General features: G+C 32.2%; 1 protein-coding gene across 2 annotated transcripts in view; it reads left to right on the top strand.

Moving 5' to 3' along the window:
* Positions 1–16,573, top strand: part of LOC127721731 (NADPH oxidase 5-like) — a 50,500-nt gene that overhangs the window by 10,671 nt on the left and 23,256 nt on the right. For both annotated transcript variants that reach the window (XM_052228532.1, XM_052228531.1), the window contains exons 2-5: positions 697–963; positions 2,894–2,932; positions 3,919–4,030; positions 6,892–7,042. In XM_052228532.1, the coding sequence (XP_052084492.1) occupies positions 707–963; positions 2,894–2,932; positions 3,919–4,030; positions 6,892–7,042 (559 nt within the window). In that variant the 5' untranslated portion in view covers positions 697–706. The remainder of the gene's footprint in view (positions 1–696; positions 964–2,893; positions 2,933–3,918; positions 4,031–6,891; positions 7,043–16,573) is intronic.

Here is a 16,573-nt window from a genome sequence, read left to right as displayed (position 1 = left end):
GTAGCACACGTGTACTTTTATACCAGATTGCAGTATATATATCTCGTATGATCCAATGCTTAAAGGTACTCGAAAGAAATATTGTTTAATTGATAGTTGCTTCCTTTACGTCCAGTGACAAATATTTCACGCATTTTCAGGACTACAACAAATTAACAATTCATACATTTGTATTGGTCTGCTTAGTAGGTCGACCGGGATGAAGTGCGAACTACTTGGACTGCCACTGGAAAATGAGGGCAAGTTGGATATAGGGGAAGATATTTTATCTTGCAGCAGGGATCCCTCAGAACATGACGATTTTGACATAGAATTCGGATTTTTTTTTTACATTTAAAATATTTAGTGACTGTTATATCGACTTTTGTTGGGTTTTTCCAAGACAGCGTAATAATTAAAGAAGAGGATTTTTTTAAATAAGTTCTTTATACTTATGTCAGTTATTTTGATTGTTTTATTGCATATATTATTGTATTTTTTGTTTATTTATCGGTAATAAATTTAATGTCCTTTGGTATATGTTGGGCATTTTGGAAGTTTAATATATATTATATTATATTATTTATGATAATGAGATTTATGGGATAAGTGAAAATGAGATAACATAAGTAAAGTATGTACGTCTATCGAAGTAGCTTAATTTAGTAATAATGGAAAATTTAGAACATGCTCCTTAATATAGTACATGTATTTTAGGGAATCTGTCATGAGTGCGAAATACAGAATAGACGAACCTTATTATTCGGACGCGACAGAAAGTGACCAACGAAAATCAACAGAAGAATCTGGTGCCCTAGCGTATGACAATGCCATGTATCAAAGTGAATCAGAGTTGAAAAACTATCACAAAGTGCAAGAAAATGAAGTACGGATAACTCTAAACGACGGAAGTGACAACATAATTAGTCCCAATAATGGACCGAATAATAATGGCACCAATCATGCAAACAGGGATGGGAAAAGGTAATGCATATAGTATCAAATTAGGAAATACTGCTAAAGTTTTCACCGATAAAGACTGCGTCGATCCTGAAATGGCGGGAAAAGATTACGATTTGTCAATAGAAAAATAAAATGATAAGTGGTAGGAAAATAAACAACACATTAATGGTCAAAAGAAGAATAAAGAAAAGCAAACAATAGGCCTCAAAACCATAACATAAATCTTAATACTGAGCAAGACGAACCCGGTCAAAAAGGGGACGAATTGAGGTGCTCCGGTAGAATAAAGAGTTTCTGTTCCACTAGTGGAACCCGTCGCGTAATGTTTCGAGTGGGAACATGTATTTCGTATTCTTTCAAATAAAGCTTTAATATCTTCTTTTAAAGATTATCATAATGACAATGGCGGTATAATTTCAAAGAAAAATTAAATGCAAAATGCGTGCATTTACACTTTTAACCTTGGACTTTCTTGCAATGACGTCCAAGGGTTTTTCTTATTTCCCTAAAATTTAATTTCTCAATTTTGTTAAAGACATTTTCTCGGTTTTCTTACATCAGAGATAAATAAATCTCTATTACTGCATTTAACATGAGGTTCCGTAGATGACTTCCGTGAAGGAAAAAAAAAGTTTTAATGGATCAAAGATATTCAAAATGAGTAATGGGAAAATCAAAATTAGTGTGAAAATACATGTATATGTAAACATAAATTTTTATGTATCTCGATGAAAGAAACTTTCTATTTCTGTTAATATTTTGGGTGGTTTAATTCAAATACATTTTACAGTAAATCGCTTCAGTGACAATTAGAGCCCTGATGTAAAAATATCTCTTTATATAAAAACCATGGTTGACCAATATTTTTCTTTAGACTAAGTTATGGCAAAAATTGTCAAAAAACATGTCATGGCAAAGAGTTAATTGTGCAATCCCTGTAAGTCTGTGGATCGAAAATAATATACTAATACACAAAATTCAGATTTGCGCCTTTTTTAGACTTGTATTGGATGTTTGGAGTATTGTTTCGCAATAGATTATAAAATGTATTTAAATTTCTTAAAGAATGTGGTTGTAAGTAAGTGGTCATCTTTGAAGCACCAAGTGATTACAATATTTAGTAGATAATCGTATCCAAAATTATTTCATCTTATACATCGATATATTATGATCGATTACTGTAATAATCAATACATCGATATATAATGATCGTTTACTGTAACAATCAATACATCGATATATAATGATCGTTTACTGTAACAATCAATACATAATGATCGTTTACTGTAACAATCAATACATCGATATATAATGATAGTTTACTGTAACAATCGATACAACGATATATAATGATCTTTTACTGTAACAATCGATACATCGATGCATAATGACAATTTACTGTAACAATCGATACATCGATATATAATGATTGTTACTGTAACAATCGATACATCGATATATAATGATCGATTACTGTAACAATTGAACCTTCAATAACAAACACGGATGATTGTAATCAAAATCTGAAAATTCGAAAAGACAACATAACACCAATACAAATTAAAGAGTCTTTGGTTTGACCGGAAGCGGAAGCCCATATTACAGTCGATTACAAGACCACTGAAGTCTTCTCTCCTCTCCCCTAAGCAAAGTCCAGCACACAGGTAACTACAAAGACCTGTGTTCATGTATACAATAGGTAATTCGCCGTTTCATAACCAATCATAATGTTTTGGTGTAGGCTTTTGAAAAAAAAAAAATACTCAAAATGCTTAGGATTTGAAAACGGCGAATTTAATATGAGAGCTTAAAATTTGGCAATCGTAACTGATATGCAAACTAGCAGTCCATGAACCCATTTATTTAACATTATCAAAATAAAAAGGAAAGTACATGTACAAAATCTATTTTAAATAAAGTACATCTTTAATTATGACTTGTCTTTTTTCAGCAAGGACAATCCATGGAAAGAAGTTTATTTCGACAGCGTGTAAGTGTAAATAGTATAACAAGTTAAAGGAATATTTTGTATTTTGTTTATATCTGTTATCAGTATTGTATTGCCTAATTCATTTATTTTCCACAGTTATTTTTTATACTCTTGCATCCTATAATTATGCTCTATTCTTTATTTGTTTGTGTCATTTCTCTCTAAATATTCTATTATTTGACCATTATGCTCTATTCTGTAAACCCCACCCATATCCTCATATATGCCGATAGTTTGAGCTTTGTATTTGGAAATGTATATTCTGATTGTACGTCCATTTTTTTCTTTCTTTGACGAGGGGTTGAGATTTGCTAGCAAGGAATCGGAGAGGGCTCTCAATTTGTAATTTTGCGACATACGATACTATAGATAAACATCGATAGTTTAATTCTGTCAATTTCTTTTGATGGCATATGATACTTAAGTAAAGGTAAACATCGTTGGTTTATTCTTGTCAATTATCTTTATAACTTTCGATACTTAAGGTAAATTAAAACACCGCTAGTTTTTTCCGTCAATTATGTCGGTGGCAAACGACTTTCAGATTAAGTAAACATCGTTGGTTTGTTTCTGTCAATTATCTTGATAACTTTCGATACTTCAGGTAAACACCGCTAGTCTATTTCCGTCAATTATGTTGATGGCATACGACACTTAAGTTAAGGTAAACGTCATAAGTTTATTTTGTCTTTGAACGTTAATTTTGCATGCATGAACATCTAGTAAAAAATAGGATATCAATCTATAGATTTTGCAGACTTTTTTTTAAATTTTAGATGCAATTCACTAGTACGGCGCTCTTTTCAAAGTAGTTGTCCCTTCTAAATTTCTACCAGATTCATACAAAGCGTAATTATTTAATGCTAAACTAAGTTTAGCAAATAAGAGCTGACTATATAGATAAGAAGATGTGGTATGCGTGCCAATGAGACAACTCTCCATTAAGTAATATTGACAGCCAAATAAGTCGATGCTTTAATTTACAGAGAAGAGGAAACAAAATGGTTAACATGGATGGAATCGCAATTAAAGAAAATTGCTGGAAACAAAAGCGAAATCACTTTACAGCAGTTTAAAAATGCTATTGGACTAAAACAGGTAATAATCAAATATAAAATAATCTGCCGCAAGTTAAAAGGGCAAATCTTTAAAACAATTTTTGTTTAGAACTTTTCTATAGTAAAACAACTAGTTTGTAAATAAAGGGCGCGATTTTCCTCTCGAAAGCCACCGTCTAATCACCTACAGCAAAAAAAAAAAGATTTAAAACATAATACAGAAATAGACATACACCGTCCAATATTGTAATTGGGTTGTTTTAAATAATAAATGCACCAAGTAAAGATAAAACTACTAGAATTGTATATGTGCTCAATTTTCAAGACTTAGAAACATTTGACCGCCATGTATTTATATCAAAATAAAAAATAAGATGTGGTATGATTGTTTACGAGACAACTTTGTACCAGAAACCAAAATGACGTAAATAAACTCATCATAGATACCAGGATTAAAATTATGTACGTCAAACACGCGTTTCGTCTACAAAAGACTCATCAGTGACGGTCGAATCAAAAAAGTAAAACAAGTCAAATATACTAAATGTTAGCAAATATAGGCCACCATACAGCCTTCAACAATGAACAAACCCAATACCACATTGCAAGCTATAAAAGGCTCCGACACGACAAATTTAAAACAATCCAAACGAAAAACTAACGGCCTACTTTATATGAAATACAATAAAAGACAAACAAACGTGATATACAACAACAAACGACAACCACTGATTTACAAGCTCATGACGAGACAGACACATGTTCTAATGGTTTGTTTTTGTTTTTGTTTTTTAAGTTATGGTAGTTTATGCTTGTAATTTGTATACCCCCGCTTTAAAAAAGTGGGGTATACTGTTTTACCTCCGTCCGTCCGTCCGTCGTGCAGTCCGTCCGTTTATCCGTCCCATGAATATATTTCGTCGCATCTTTCTCAGGAACTACATCATAAGGATTTCTGTTTCAGGGTTTATATAAGTCAGCTACATGTATACCGTGTGATGCGTTTTCAGATTCATCACTCAACAACTTCCTGCATGTTTACCGAACACTTGCATATTTTTACACTATTAAAATTATCCAGTTGCGGCGGTATCATCAGTGAGCAGTAGCTCGCAGTTTCACTTGTTTGTTTTGTTTTACCTGTAACCAGTTATTCATGTTTTATTAATCTTACAACTTTGCAAAATTTATTCTGTTCATTATTGAACAATTGAATGTTTTCAATATCTTTGTCTATATGTCGTTTTGTTTTTCTTTGTTGACATATTTGTTTGTTTTTATAGTGATTAAGATTATAACATTATGTTGACCGCTGTACCCCTATTTATGAAATTTTTACCTATTATGTCTGTTTGTTTTGTTCACACATTGTTTTCAATATAATGAAATTTTATGCGACTGTCGTTCAAGTGAGAGGTTTGGCTAGCTATAAAACCAGGTTTGATCCGACATTTTCTACATAAAGAAAATACCTGTACCAAGTCAGGAATATAAAAGTTGTTTTCCATTCGTTTGATGTGTTTGAGCTTTTGGTTTTGCCATTTGATAAGGGACTTTCCGATTTGAATTTTCCTTGGAGTTCGGTATTTTTTTTTTATTTTAATTTTATACTCATTTAATATTATATATGAAAAATAAACGAGTAAAAAAACATGTTAGTAATTGTTTGATATGTGTTTCACGAAAGACACATAACTCTTTAAAACACCTTTCAAATATATCATAAATGGAACCAGAAATATCGGACAATCACGTGTGCTGATATCTTATTCAATTATAAAAGAGAGCCGAAAGATACCAAAGGGATATTCAAAGTCAGGAGCCTGTTGTTAAGTGGTTGTCGTTTGTTGGTGTGGTTCATAGGTGTTTCTCGTTTTTTATATAGATTAGGCCGTTGGTTTTCCTGTTTGAATTGTTTTACACTAGTCATTTTGGGGCCCTTTATAGCTTGCTGTTCGGTGTGATCCAAGGCTTCGTGCTGAAGGCCGTACTTTGACCTATAATTGTTATCTTTTTAGACATTGTGACTTGGATGGAAAGTTGTCTCATTGGCACTCATACCACATCTTCTTATTTATATTATAAGTCGAAAACTAACCGACAATGTCATTGCAAAAACCAAACGATTAACGATGAAAAGACAAACAACAGTATACAAAACACAACATAGAAAACTAAAGACTGACCGACACGAATCCCACCAAAAAACCGGGGTGATCTCAGGTGCTCCGGAAGGATAAGCAATGCAATTTAAATTTGTAATGGTTTTTCGAAAGCAGTGTTATATCGATTTAAAAAAATCGAATATCCATGCTTCACTAGCAAGGAATAGAAATACATGACTTTAAATTGGTCTCCACTTCACCAGATCGTAATTGACCTTGACCAAAAGTTTATCAAGGTGTCAACTAAAAGTTTATCAAGGTGTCAATTAAAAGTTTATCGGTGTGTCAATTAAAAGTTTATAAGTGTGTCAAGCATGAGTTTATCAAGGTGTCAATCAAAAGTTTACAAAGGTGTCAATTAAAAGTTTATAAAAGTGTCAATTAAAATTTATCAAGATGTCAATTAAAAGTTTATCAAGGTGTTAATTAAAAGTTTATAAGTGTGTCAAGCAAAAGTTTATCAAGGTGTCAATCAAAAGTTTATAAAGGTGTCAATTAAAAGTTTATCAGTGTGTCAACCAAAAGTTTATCAGTGTGTCAACCAAAAGTTTATCAAGTTGTCAACTAAAAGTTTATCAAGCTGTCAATTAAAAGTTTATCAGTGTGTCAACCAAAAGTTTATCAAGGTGTCAATTAAAAGTTTATCAGTGTGTCAATTAAAAGCTTATCAGTGTGTCAATTAAAAGTTTATCAGTGTGTCAATTAAAAGTTTATTCAATGTGTTTTTCATTTGTAGTGTTTCTTCGCGGAACGTTTTTTTGCTTTATGTGATTCCAACAACAGTGGGACTACAGATATATTGAACCTGACATCACCTCTTATGAAAGTAACAAAAGGGACACCGTCACAGAGGCTGAAGTTCCTGTTTGACTTATACGATGTTGACGGTAATATATTGTACTATGAATTGCTGACTAGACTGTTGCATGGGTGCCGAATATGGAGTTTTCTGTATTATTTAGTTTTCGGCAATTTTTATCTATTTTCTTATTTTTTGACATATCTTCTCTATTCTTAATTTTTTAACACCCCCTTGATCTCTTTCTTTTTATTAGTGACCCATTTTCTCTATTCTTTATTTTTTAACACCCCCTTGGTCCGTATTTCTTTTTATTTGTGACCCATTTTCCTATGTATATTATTATTTTTATTCATTATCCTCTATTCATTAAACTCAATCAATGGTTTTTATGTCCACCTTGCTGAGGCAGTAAGGTACAATGTACAAATGTACTAGTGATTTTTTTGTCTGCTCGTTCGTTTAATCAGTAATCGATTCTCGTGTACGCAGCTCTTTTTAAATCAGGGTCTGGATTGTAACTGATTTTTTTTCTCTCGAAGATCTGTAATAATTTCTATCAAAATTTTTCTTCCTATTTGTTTTTACGTTATTTCTATTGTTTAAAAATGTACCATACATGTAGCAGACATATGGACTTTAACTAGACAAAAACGTATCCGCAGTTACTCTAACAAAACGGACTAGATACCAATGATACGGAATTCGTTTTGTTAAAGAGCTGTTGTGAAGTGAAGTCTATCTTATTTTCCAAATGAATTTGAGGATGTCATTAAGTAAAATAAGGGTTTAAAGTTGATTATATATAAACAAAAGCGTATGACATCTGGTACCACACTCCCCCACAGGTTTTTTTTTTATTATATATACTGAATTTCAGTTAAAAAAAGGGGCCTCGGTGGCCGAGTGGTCTAAGTGGTCAAACTACTGTATCACTAGCCTGTCAACACTGAGGTTGTGAATTCGAATTCTCGCACAGGGCAGGTGCACTCGACTCATATCTTAATTTACTAGGATTGTCAGTTTTCCTACCGAAGGTCGGTAGTTCTCTCTGGCTTCCTCCACCAATAAAAACTGACATCCACGAAATAGCACAATAATGTTGAAAGTGGCATTAAACACCAACCAATCAAATCAAATCAGTAAAAAAAGGTAATTTGTTTCAGAAGTGAAGTGAACAAAATAGTGTGCTTCAATGGTGAAAATAGGGGAAATAAAAAACATTCCAGTATATTAGTAAAGAAATGGATGAGGTCATCTGGAAAACTCAACTGATTAACGTTCACAAGGAAATAAATAGAAAGATTGATTTAAGCATTCCACTCAGAAGAGGTGTCAAAATAATCTTTCAAATATTTTCGTTTTTGTAACTTTTGACAACGATGTACGGAATCATATCAAAATAATTAAAGTATAATATATTTTTTATTTTGTTTAGCAAAACAAGATAGCGTGTGTAGGTGGAGTGTGTGTGTTAATCTCAATCAGTAGTATAAAAAGTAAATCCATAAAATTTGAAAAAATAGAGAGGTTTATGTGAGTAAGTTTGCGAATCTTTTGGACTTTCAAATAGAAGTTTACTTTAAAATGTGCATGTGTCATTTTCTCAATTGAATTGTTTCATACTTTTCATGTCGGTGTCTTTTACAGCCGACTATGCGGTGTTGGTTTTTCTCATTGTTGAAGGCCGTACGGTTGCCTATAATTGGTTACATTCACATCATTTGAACTGTGGATATTTATCTCATTGGCAATGGATCATACCACATCTTCATATTTTTATATACATTATTTATGGAGTTTTGAATGGTAATGAAAATCTTATTAGATGATCTAATCATTCGCTTTTTAACGAATTTGAAATGCGGAAAAATGTTCTTTTTTTTTTAATTATTTAATATATGATTAATTCAGACCTTACAATTTGTTATCAATACAAAAGAATGTGACATCTTTTTTAGTCACGTAATATTTGTATAACTCTGATTTTGTGCTTATAAATATAACTGGCTCGTCATAGTTTTTTAAACTGTATTAAATTCACCTGATCAATGTATTTTTACAGTCATTAAATAGCTGGCATTGTGGACTCATGTCTCAGTCCAGTAGATACAAATGGTATGGATTTACCTTCAGATTAAACATTTATGCCACACCCACAATTTTTCTAATTCATAAAATTAAATGTCATTTGGCAAAAGATTACACTTTGTAATCACGGAAATGAAGTAAAAAAGTCCATTGAAACCGAAACAAAGAATTATGTATTAAAATAATGTCCTTCAGGTTCGTTTTTCACAAAGCCATAATTAATTTTAGACAAAATAAAATTCGATATTTTAAACCCAAATTAGAAAATATTATGTAATAAAATAATGTCCGTCAGGTTCGGTTTTATTTCCAAATGCTTCCTTAATTTTAGACAAAATAGAATTCGTCATTGAAACCCAAATTAAAAATTATGTAATAAATAAAGTCCTTCAGTTTCGTTTTTTCCCAGTGCATACTAAAGTCTTAATTATAGACACAAGGTCCGTGTAACTCTAGTGTAACACTTATTAATTAAAAATTTCGAAAAGGTTTTAAAATTTTAGTTTTTTGGATTTTTGATCAAAGTTTTAAAATATCAATTTTTTTTTTAAATTTGAAAATTTCATCAAATAATTAAAATTTGAAAATTATAAACTTTGTTTTAAAATTTAAAAGTTTAGATATTTAAGCAAACTTTAAAAATACTAAACTGAACGTAAGTAGTTATGATCATTTCGCTTTTTGAAAGTTTGAATGTTTTGATTTTTGATTTTAAGGGGAAAGGACTAAAAAGTGGATACCTGTTACAAGTGCGAAACGGAATAAGAACGGAACGAAACGAAATGATATTTACAAACCCAAATCAAAACGAAAACAATATTTTCTGAAAAACTGAATATAATATAAAACAAGAGTCTAACTTGCTTAATCTACAGGATGAAAATTATAAATATGATTCTTTAAGTCGAAAAATTAATTAGTTAGACCTGATTTTGACACACTTTGATTCTCTAAATAAATGAACAGCAAGCAGAAATTATTTGTCTTTTCTGTATATTTGACTTGGATAGCTCCACGACGGCTTCAATAATGGTACATTTTCAGGCCCGGATCCAGGAATTTGAAAAGGTGGGGCCTAGTTAGCCAAAGTTTGGACTGATGCTTGTAAAAAATATATGCATTGTCAAATATGTAGCTCTATTAAGGGTTGGTGGGCTCCTTGTCTCCCTAAATCCACCTCCGATTCAAATAACGAATAAAAAGAAACGGAATATTTGATTTTTTTATTAAGGGATAGTTCCGTATTTGTTATTTGCGCATTTGAAACTTATCGTACGACAATCAACTTTGAGCAAAGTACAAGTATGCAGCTACGTCCAGTCAGAATGGGGCGTGTAGTGAGAGTGCCACGATCTCTGCACGTTAAGAACCCCTGCAACAACTCGTTGGTTGCCTGTTGCAAGACAAAATTTCTGTCCCTATCCAATATACCCTCATTTTCCAGTGGCGATCTTAAGTATATCGACCTTCGTCCTGAACGGATTCTATTACAGTACTTTCCTATTGTATTTATTGATAATTTGATATTATAGCCTTGAACATGCATGAAATATTTGCAACTGGAAGTTTAGCAACCAGTTATCAATCATTTAGGCCATATATATATAAATTATAAAGAAACTAAGGTTTCAACTCCCTCAGGCAAAGTTGACCTTAGAAGGATTTTGCTATCTTTAATGTCCCTTTTGGCCATACACCTCTTCAATTGTTTCGGTTCTTATATATCCCTGGCTTTCAAATATTAAGCTTTGATCGTTCGGGATGTAGGTAAATATAGAAAAGCGCTTCGGAAGTATGCTGTCAAGTGTTATTTTTTTTTTTTTTTTTATCGGATATTCCATTCACTTCAAATGTTTTTGTCAACGGGAAATAGTACATGTGCGGATTAATGTTTTTGTTACTGTAAATTTATTATTTATTGGGAGTCTAAGTTTCTTTGTAATGTATATATAAACGGCTTATTTTAAATGATTGATTACTGGCTGCTTAACGTCCAGTGGAAAATATTTCATGCACATTCAGGACGATATCAAATTAACAATATATACAAAAGGAAGGTCCTGTATGAGAATCCGTTCAAGATGAAGGTCGACAAACTTTAGATCGTCACTGAAAAATGAGGATATATTGGATAGGGACAGAAATTTTGTCTTGCAACAGGCAACCAACGAGTTGTTGCCGGAATTCTTAACGTGCAGAGAGCGTGGCACTCTCTCTTCACGCCCAATTCGACTGGACGCAGCTGCATACCCGCACCTGCTAAAATTTGATTGTCGTACGATAAGTTTCAAATGCGCAAGTAACAAATACGGAACTACCCCTTGATAATAAAATCAATCAAAGTACTGAAGTACTGAACATCGGATGACCGCAGGTTCTTGTGGATGGTCAAAAGCACATGTCACAGAAACAGATCACATCTCTATACCTGAAACTGAGGTTAATTTACAGAGATATTTATTTCTGATACAAGTTCGTGCTTGGATGATGAATAAATGACAGGTAATTCAACCTCACCGTAATAACTATTATATTGTAGTGATACAAATCAGTATACCTTGGACTATTATACTGATATAATAATAGTCCCAGAGAATACACTGGTTTGTTGTTATATATTATATTAATATTACGTTTGCATGTATATATAATTTTCATCTATTTGTATATCATTCTATTCTACTATTATTATAGTGCAGTGTAAGTGCATGGTGGACACTCTTCTGTAAAAAAATCAAAGCCTTGAAGGCTGTAAAAGCAATTGCTGCCATGTTAATGTTTTGGGGACTTTTATTTTTCATCCACATATATAAGAATTAAACCTGACAGGACAGGAGTGTTGTCTAGTGAGAAGCAAGAAGGTTTTAACTTTATATCAATAAAAGACTTTAGCAGGAAAACATTTTTAATATGTTTTATATTTCACAAGGAGACAACAAGTTTACCAGGTTAAGTTGGGGTTAATTATACATGTGCTGAAACATATAACTCAAAAAGAAATCATTATGGATTATCCCCTGGTAGTGTTTGTAACTGGGCAATAATTTCCTGTATTGATTTAATTTTAACAATTTTCATAATTTTAAAATTTAAATTAACCATTCAGTTAAAACATTTCAACTTTCCAGACGCAAATGTTGAAAAACGGGACAGAAATAAAATATCTTACGAGACATAAACATGTCAAATATAATATATATTTCAGCTTACTAAAAATATTTTCATAATGTTACTTTGACATCATTTCTTAAAACTAAGTCCCGAACATAATTGCTCAGTTGATATGTGTCATCCTCATGCGATACGAGATAACTATAATTCTGATGCAATCCCGAAAAGGGGGTCATCACAGACAAACATGACATTAAATCGTCATTATACGAACAAGAACGAACAGCTCTATGTTGCTTTGATATTTATTAATTTTCAGGAAACATTGCGAAAAATGATCTTGTTTAATGTGTTACCTTCGTTAAATAAAGAATTTTATTATTATTATTATTATTATCTTCAATATTTCGAAAACATGTGAAATAAATTTCAGGTCCATTTCATTAGTAAGAGAAGCAGTTAAGTTTGTCTATTTTTAGATTACAGGTAATCATTTGACACTACGTATAACCTGTGTGACCTGTGTAGTGATTTTGATTTTACGATAAAATTTATGAATGAACGATAATTTTATGAATGAACTAGAGCACCTGACCATTTTCGTAAACACCAATTAAACATATAAAACCGTATTTAATAAGAGATAATTCAGTCAAATTTTCAGTATTATATCAACAACTGAAATGATTCCATATTTTTTTGAAACATCGTACGAACGGAGAACGGAATCGCAGGTATAAAAATGAACTTTTTTCACTTGTAATGACCGCGGATCTATAATTTTTATAGATCGGTTGAAAACCCAAAAATAATTTGCATAATGGAAATTTAGGCGATAGCAATACATCGAAATGACCTTACGGTCATCGCGATGTAAAAATCCCGTTTCCTTTTATTCGCTATTTAAAAACAGAGGTGGGCTTACGGGACAAGGGGGCGCCAACCTCTTATGGTGCTAAATATTTGATAAATGCATATACTTTTTACAAGCATCAGTCCAACCGTTGGCTAACTAGGCCTCCACCTTTTCAAATTCCTGGATCCGCACCTGAAAATGTAACGCATTATTGAAGCCCCTCGTGGAGGTATCCGAGTCAAATATACATACATATACTTTCAATAACCACATTTAGAGCAGTAGTCACAAAGTTGACAAATAATTTTTGCTTGCTGTTCATTTATTTAGAGAATCAAAGTGTTTCAAAATCAGGTCTAACTAATTAATTTTTCGACTTAAAGAATCATATTTATAATTTTCATCCTGTAGATTAAGCAAGTTAGACTCTTGTTTTATATCATATTTAGTTTTTCAGAAAATATTGTTTTCGTTTTGATTTGGTTTTCTGAATATTATTTTGTTTCGTTTCATTCTTATTCCGTTCCGCACTTGTAACAGGTATCCGCTTTTTAGTCCTTTCCCCTTTCCTCTATTTTAATCAAAATCAAAATATTCAAACTTTCAAAAATCGAAATGATCAAAACTGTACGTTCAAGTTAGTATTATTAATATTAAAGTTTGCTTAAATATCTAAACTATTTAATTTTTAAACAAAGTTTATAATTTTAAAATTTTGATTATTTGGTGAAATTTTCAAAATTTCAAAGAAAATAAAAAATTTGGAATTTTGATATTTTAAAACTTTGATCAAAAATAAAAAAAACTAAAATTTGAAAACTTTTTAAAATTTTGAATTGATAAGTGTTACACGGACCACAAAATATAGTGTGAAATCAATTTCAAGTAGGTAAATGAAGATGCTATCTATTCAAATCGATGTGTCGATTTAGTTCGTCTATGGGCTTTTCTAATAGTCACGGTGAACCAATATAGTGTAAATTCAATATAATATGGGTAGAAAGAGATTTTATCAAAGAGATGTGCCGATTTCATTCATCTCAGGGCCATTTGTAAAGTCATGGAGAACTTTCATTCTTTGATCAAGTTATGTGTATAATTGTTATCATTTTACTTGTACCTGTTTTGTTATCCGATTTAATCACTAGTATTATAGATACCTTTTGTAATTTGGCTTTCCTGTACTAATTTTTTTGGAATTTATTAACATTTATAAAAGGTCTGATTTTTATTACGATGGAGTTGGGTCGATATGAAAAACGATACTGTACACAATAAATGGATTAATTCATATATTTCGGTGTTTAGTGTGGCGTTCATTTCGCTGAACTAGTATACATGATTGTTTAGGGGCCAACTGAAGCCCGACTCCGGTTGCGTTTTTACTCGCTGCGTCAAAGACCCATTGGTGGCCATGAGCTGTTTTCTGCTCTTTGTTCGGGTTGTTGTCTCTTTGACACATTCCCCGTTTCAATTTCCAATTCTATTAAAGTTATTGCAAGTATAAACATCTTAAGTGAGTCATTCAATGAATAAGATTGATGATAACGAAAATCAAAAATTTAGTGTGTCCGAACACAGGCGTTTGAGGAATGGCCCATGTGGAAAATACGAGAATCGGATAGAAAGCATGAATAACAGTTATTGTAAAATTGACGATAATAACAAAAGGGGTCCATGCCTCAAGCACCTCTGCGTCTAAAGCACTTTTCTGGATTTCACTTCGTCTGGATTAAGAAGAGAAGCAAATGCTAATTGAGAAAACAATATTTCCAGAGTTCAAATAACTTTCCTGATGCAATAACTCATAAGTTGAAAAGATCGCCAAAAATGATTGTTAAAAACCGAAATATGACGACGAGACAAACAGCAGTCACCAAAACACTACTTAAAAATTAAGACTGTGTATGATCACGTGCTCTGACTGTGTATCACGTGCTCTGAAATTTACTGTGGTGATCTCACATGCTCCGGAAGGATAACAAGATCCTGTACTACACGTGGAACCCGTCGTGATGCTCATGGTACGTTCAAATGAATGTCGATGTAAAGTGTCATTGATAAAAGAGATAACTTGATCTTTGGGTTCAAATTCAACTTCTATACTGGTGTCGGATTTTTTGGCTCTTTTATAGTGTTACTTCACATGTCATTTTTGTTAATATAGCAAATTTTCTTATTCAACCTTTTTTTTATTGTTACCTTGACGTTTAATAAAACACTTTTGTCATGAAACTTTACAGACTAAATAATTTAATTTTGGATGTAACACGTCTTCTGATTGGCTGAAAGTTTTTTGTATATCAGCTAATATACATAATTTTGTTATGTGACCGTGACGTCATCAACGTTTTTTTTTCATGATTTACCCCTCAAAAATAGAATTTAGTATAAAATTATAAGAAATGACTGTAAATGACTGTGATATTTTGTTCTGTCTATTCGAAATAACCTCAAAAATGTGGTGCACACTTTTAAATAACGCGCTACGCGGTTTTATTCAGTATGCACCACATTTTTGATGTTATTTCTTCATAGACAGAACAAATATTACAGTCATTCCTTAGATAATTGTTTAAAGCAGATAACATAGACATTAATACAAAACACTATAATGGCCCAAGGTTAACATATCTTACCTTACATAGGGTATAAATTGTTTTGTACTGTCCTGTATGGGGGTATAGATGAGGTTTACAGATAAATAGCAGGATAAAGAATACAGAAACGAAGGCCTCCCCCAACTTCTCCGGACCCTCCTGTATTTTAAACGACTCCTATTTTGCGTTTTATTGGATTTTCTGTATTTTTTCGAAATCTTTTAATTTCTGTGTAACAGTAGCTTGGATCAACTATAAGATAATAATAAAAGAATAACAAATAACAGTTTCTGAATTTTGTGCGTCCAAAGTGCTTTTCTGGATTAACCAGGAACGCTCAAACCTAACATTGGACAGCCGTAAATACGTAGAAACGTTAGCTTTATGACCAAAAGAGATCTCAAAAGAATAGACAGATTCGTGTAAGGTGAACTTTTCCTCAGGGAGTTGATTGATTGATTGTTGGTTGCTTAACGTCCAGTGGCAAATATGTCATGCATGTTCAGGACGAGAACAAATTAACAATAAGTACAATAGGTAGGTCCCGTATTAGAGGCCATCCGGGATGAAGGTTGGTGAAATTTGGACTGCCACTGGAAAATGAGGGTATATTGGGTAGGGACAGAAATTTTGCCTTGAAACAGGCCACCTACGGACCCCTCAAAGAGTTGTTGCAATGGTTCTTAACGTACAGAGAGCGTGGCACTCTCTCTACACGAGGCATCGGATTTAGCGTCCTCAGGTAGTTGAACATTGTTAGTTAATAATTTCTAACTTTTTAGTAGGGACTTTTAAAAAGGTACAGCAACTAAAATAAAAAAATAACAAACACTCTTCAAAAGTAATACATTTTTGTAGCATCTTGCATCGCCCACATACTCTTTTCCATTAGTCATTCATAAAAAAACCTTTTAATTTTATTTTCAATGTCAGATGTGGCAGTTACATGACATTCTCCAGT

Source organism: Mytilus californianus, unplaced genomic scaffold (genome assembly GCF_021869535.1).
Source record: "Mytilus californianus isolate M0D057914Y unplaced genomic scaffold, xbMytCali1.0.p SCAF_12, whole genome shotgun sequence".
NCBI lineage: Eukaryota > Metazoa > Mollusca > Bivalvia > Mytilida > Mytilidae > Mytilus > Mytilus californianus.
This window is presented reverse-complemented; position numbering and strand designations above follow the sequence as displayed.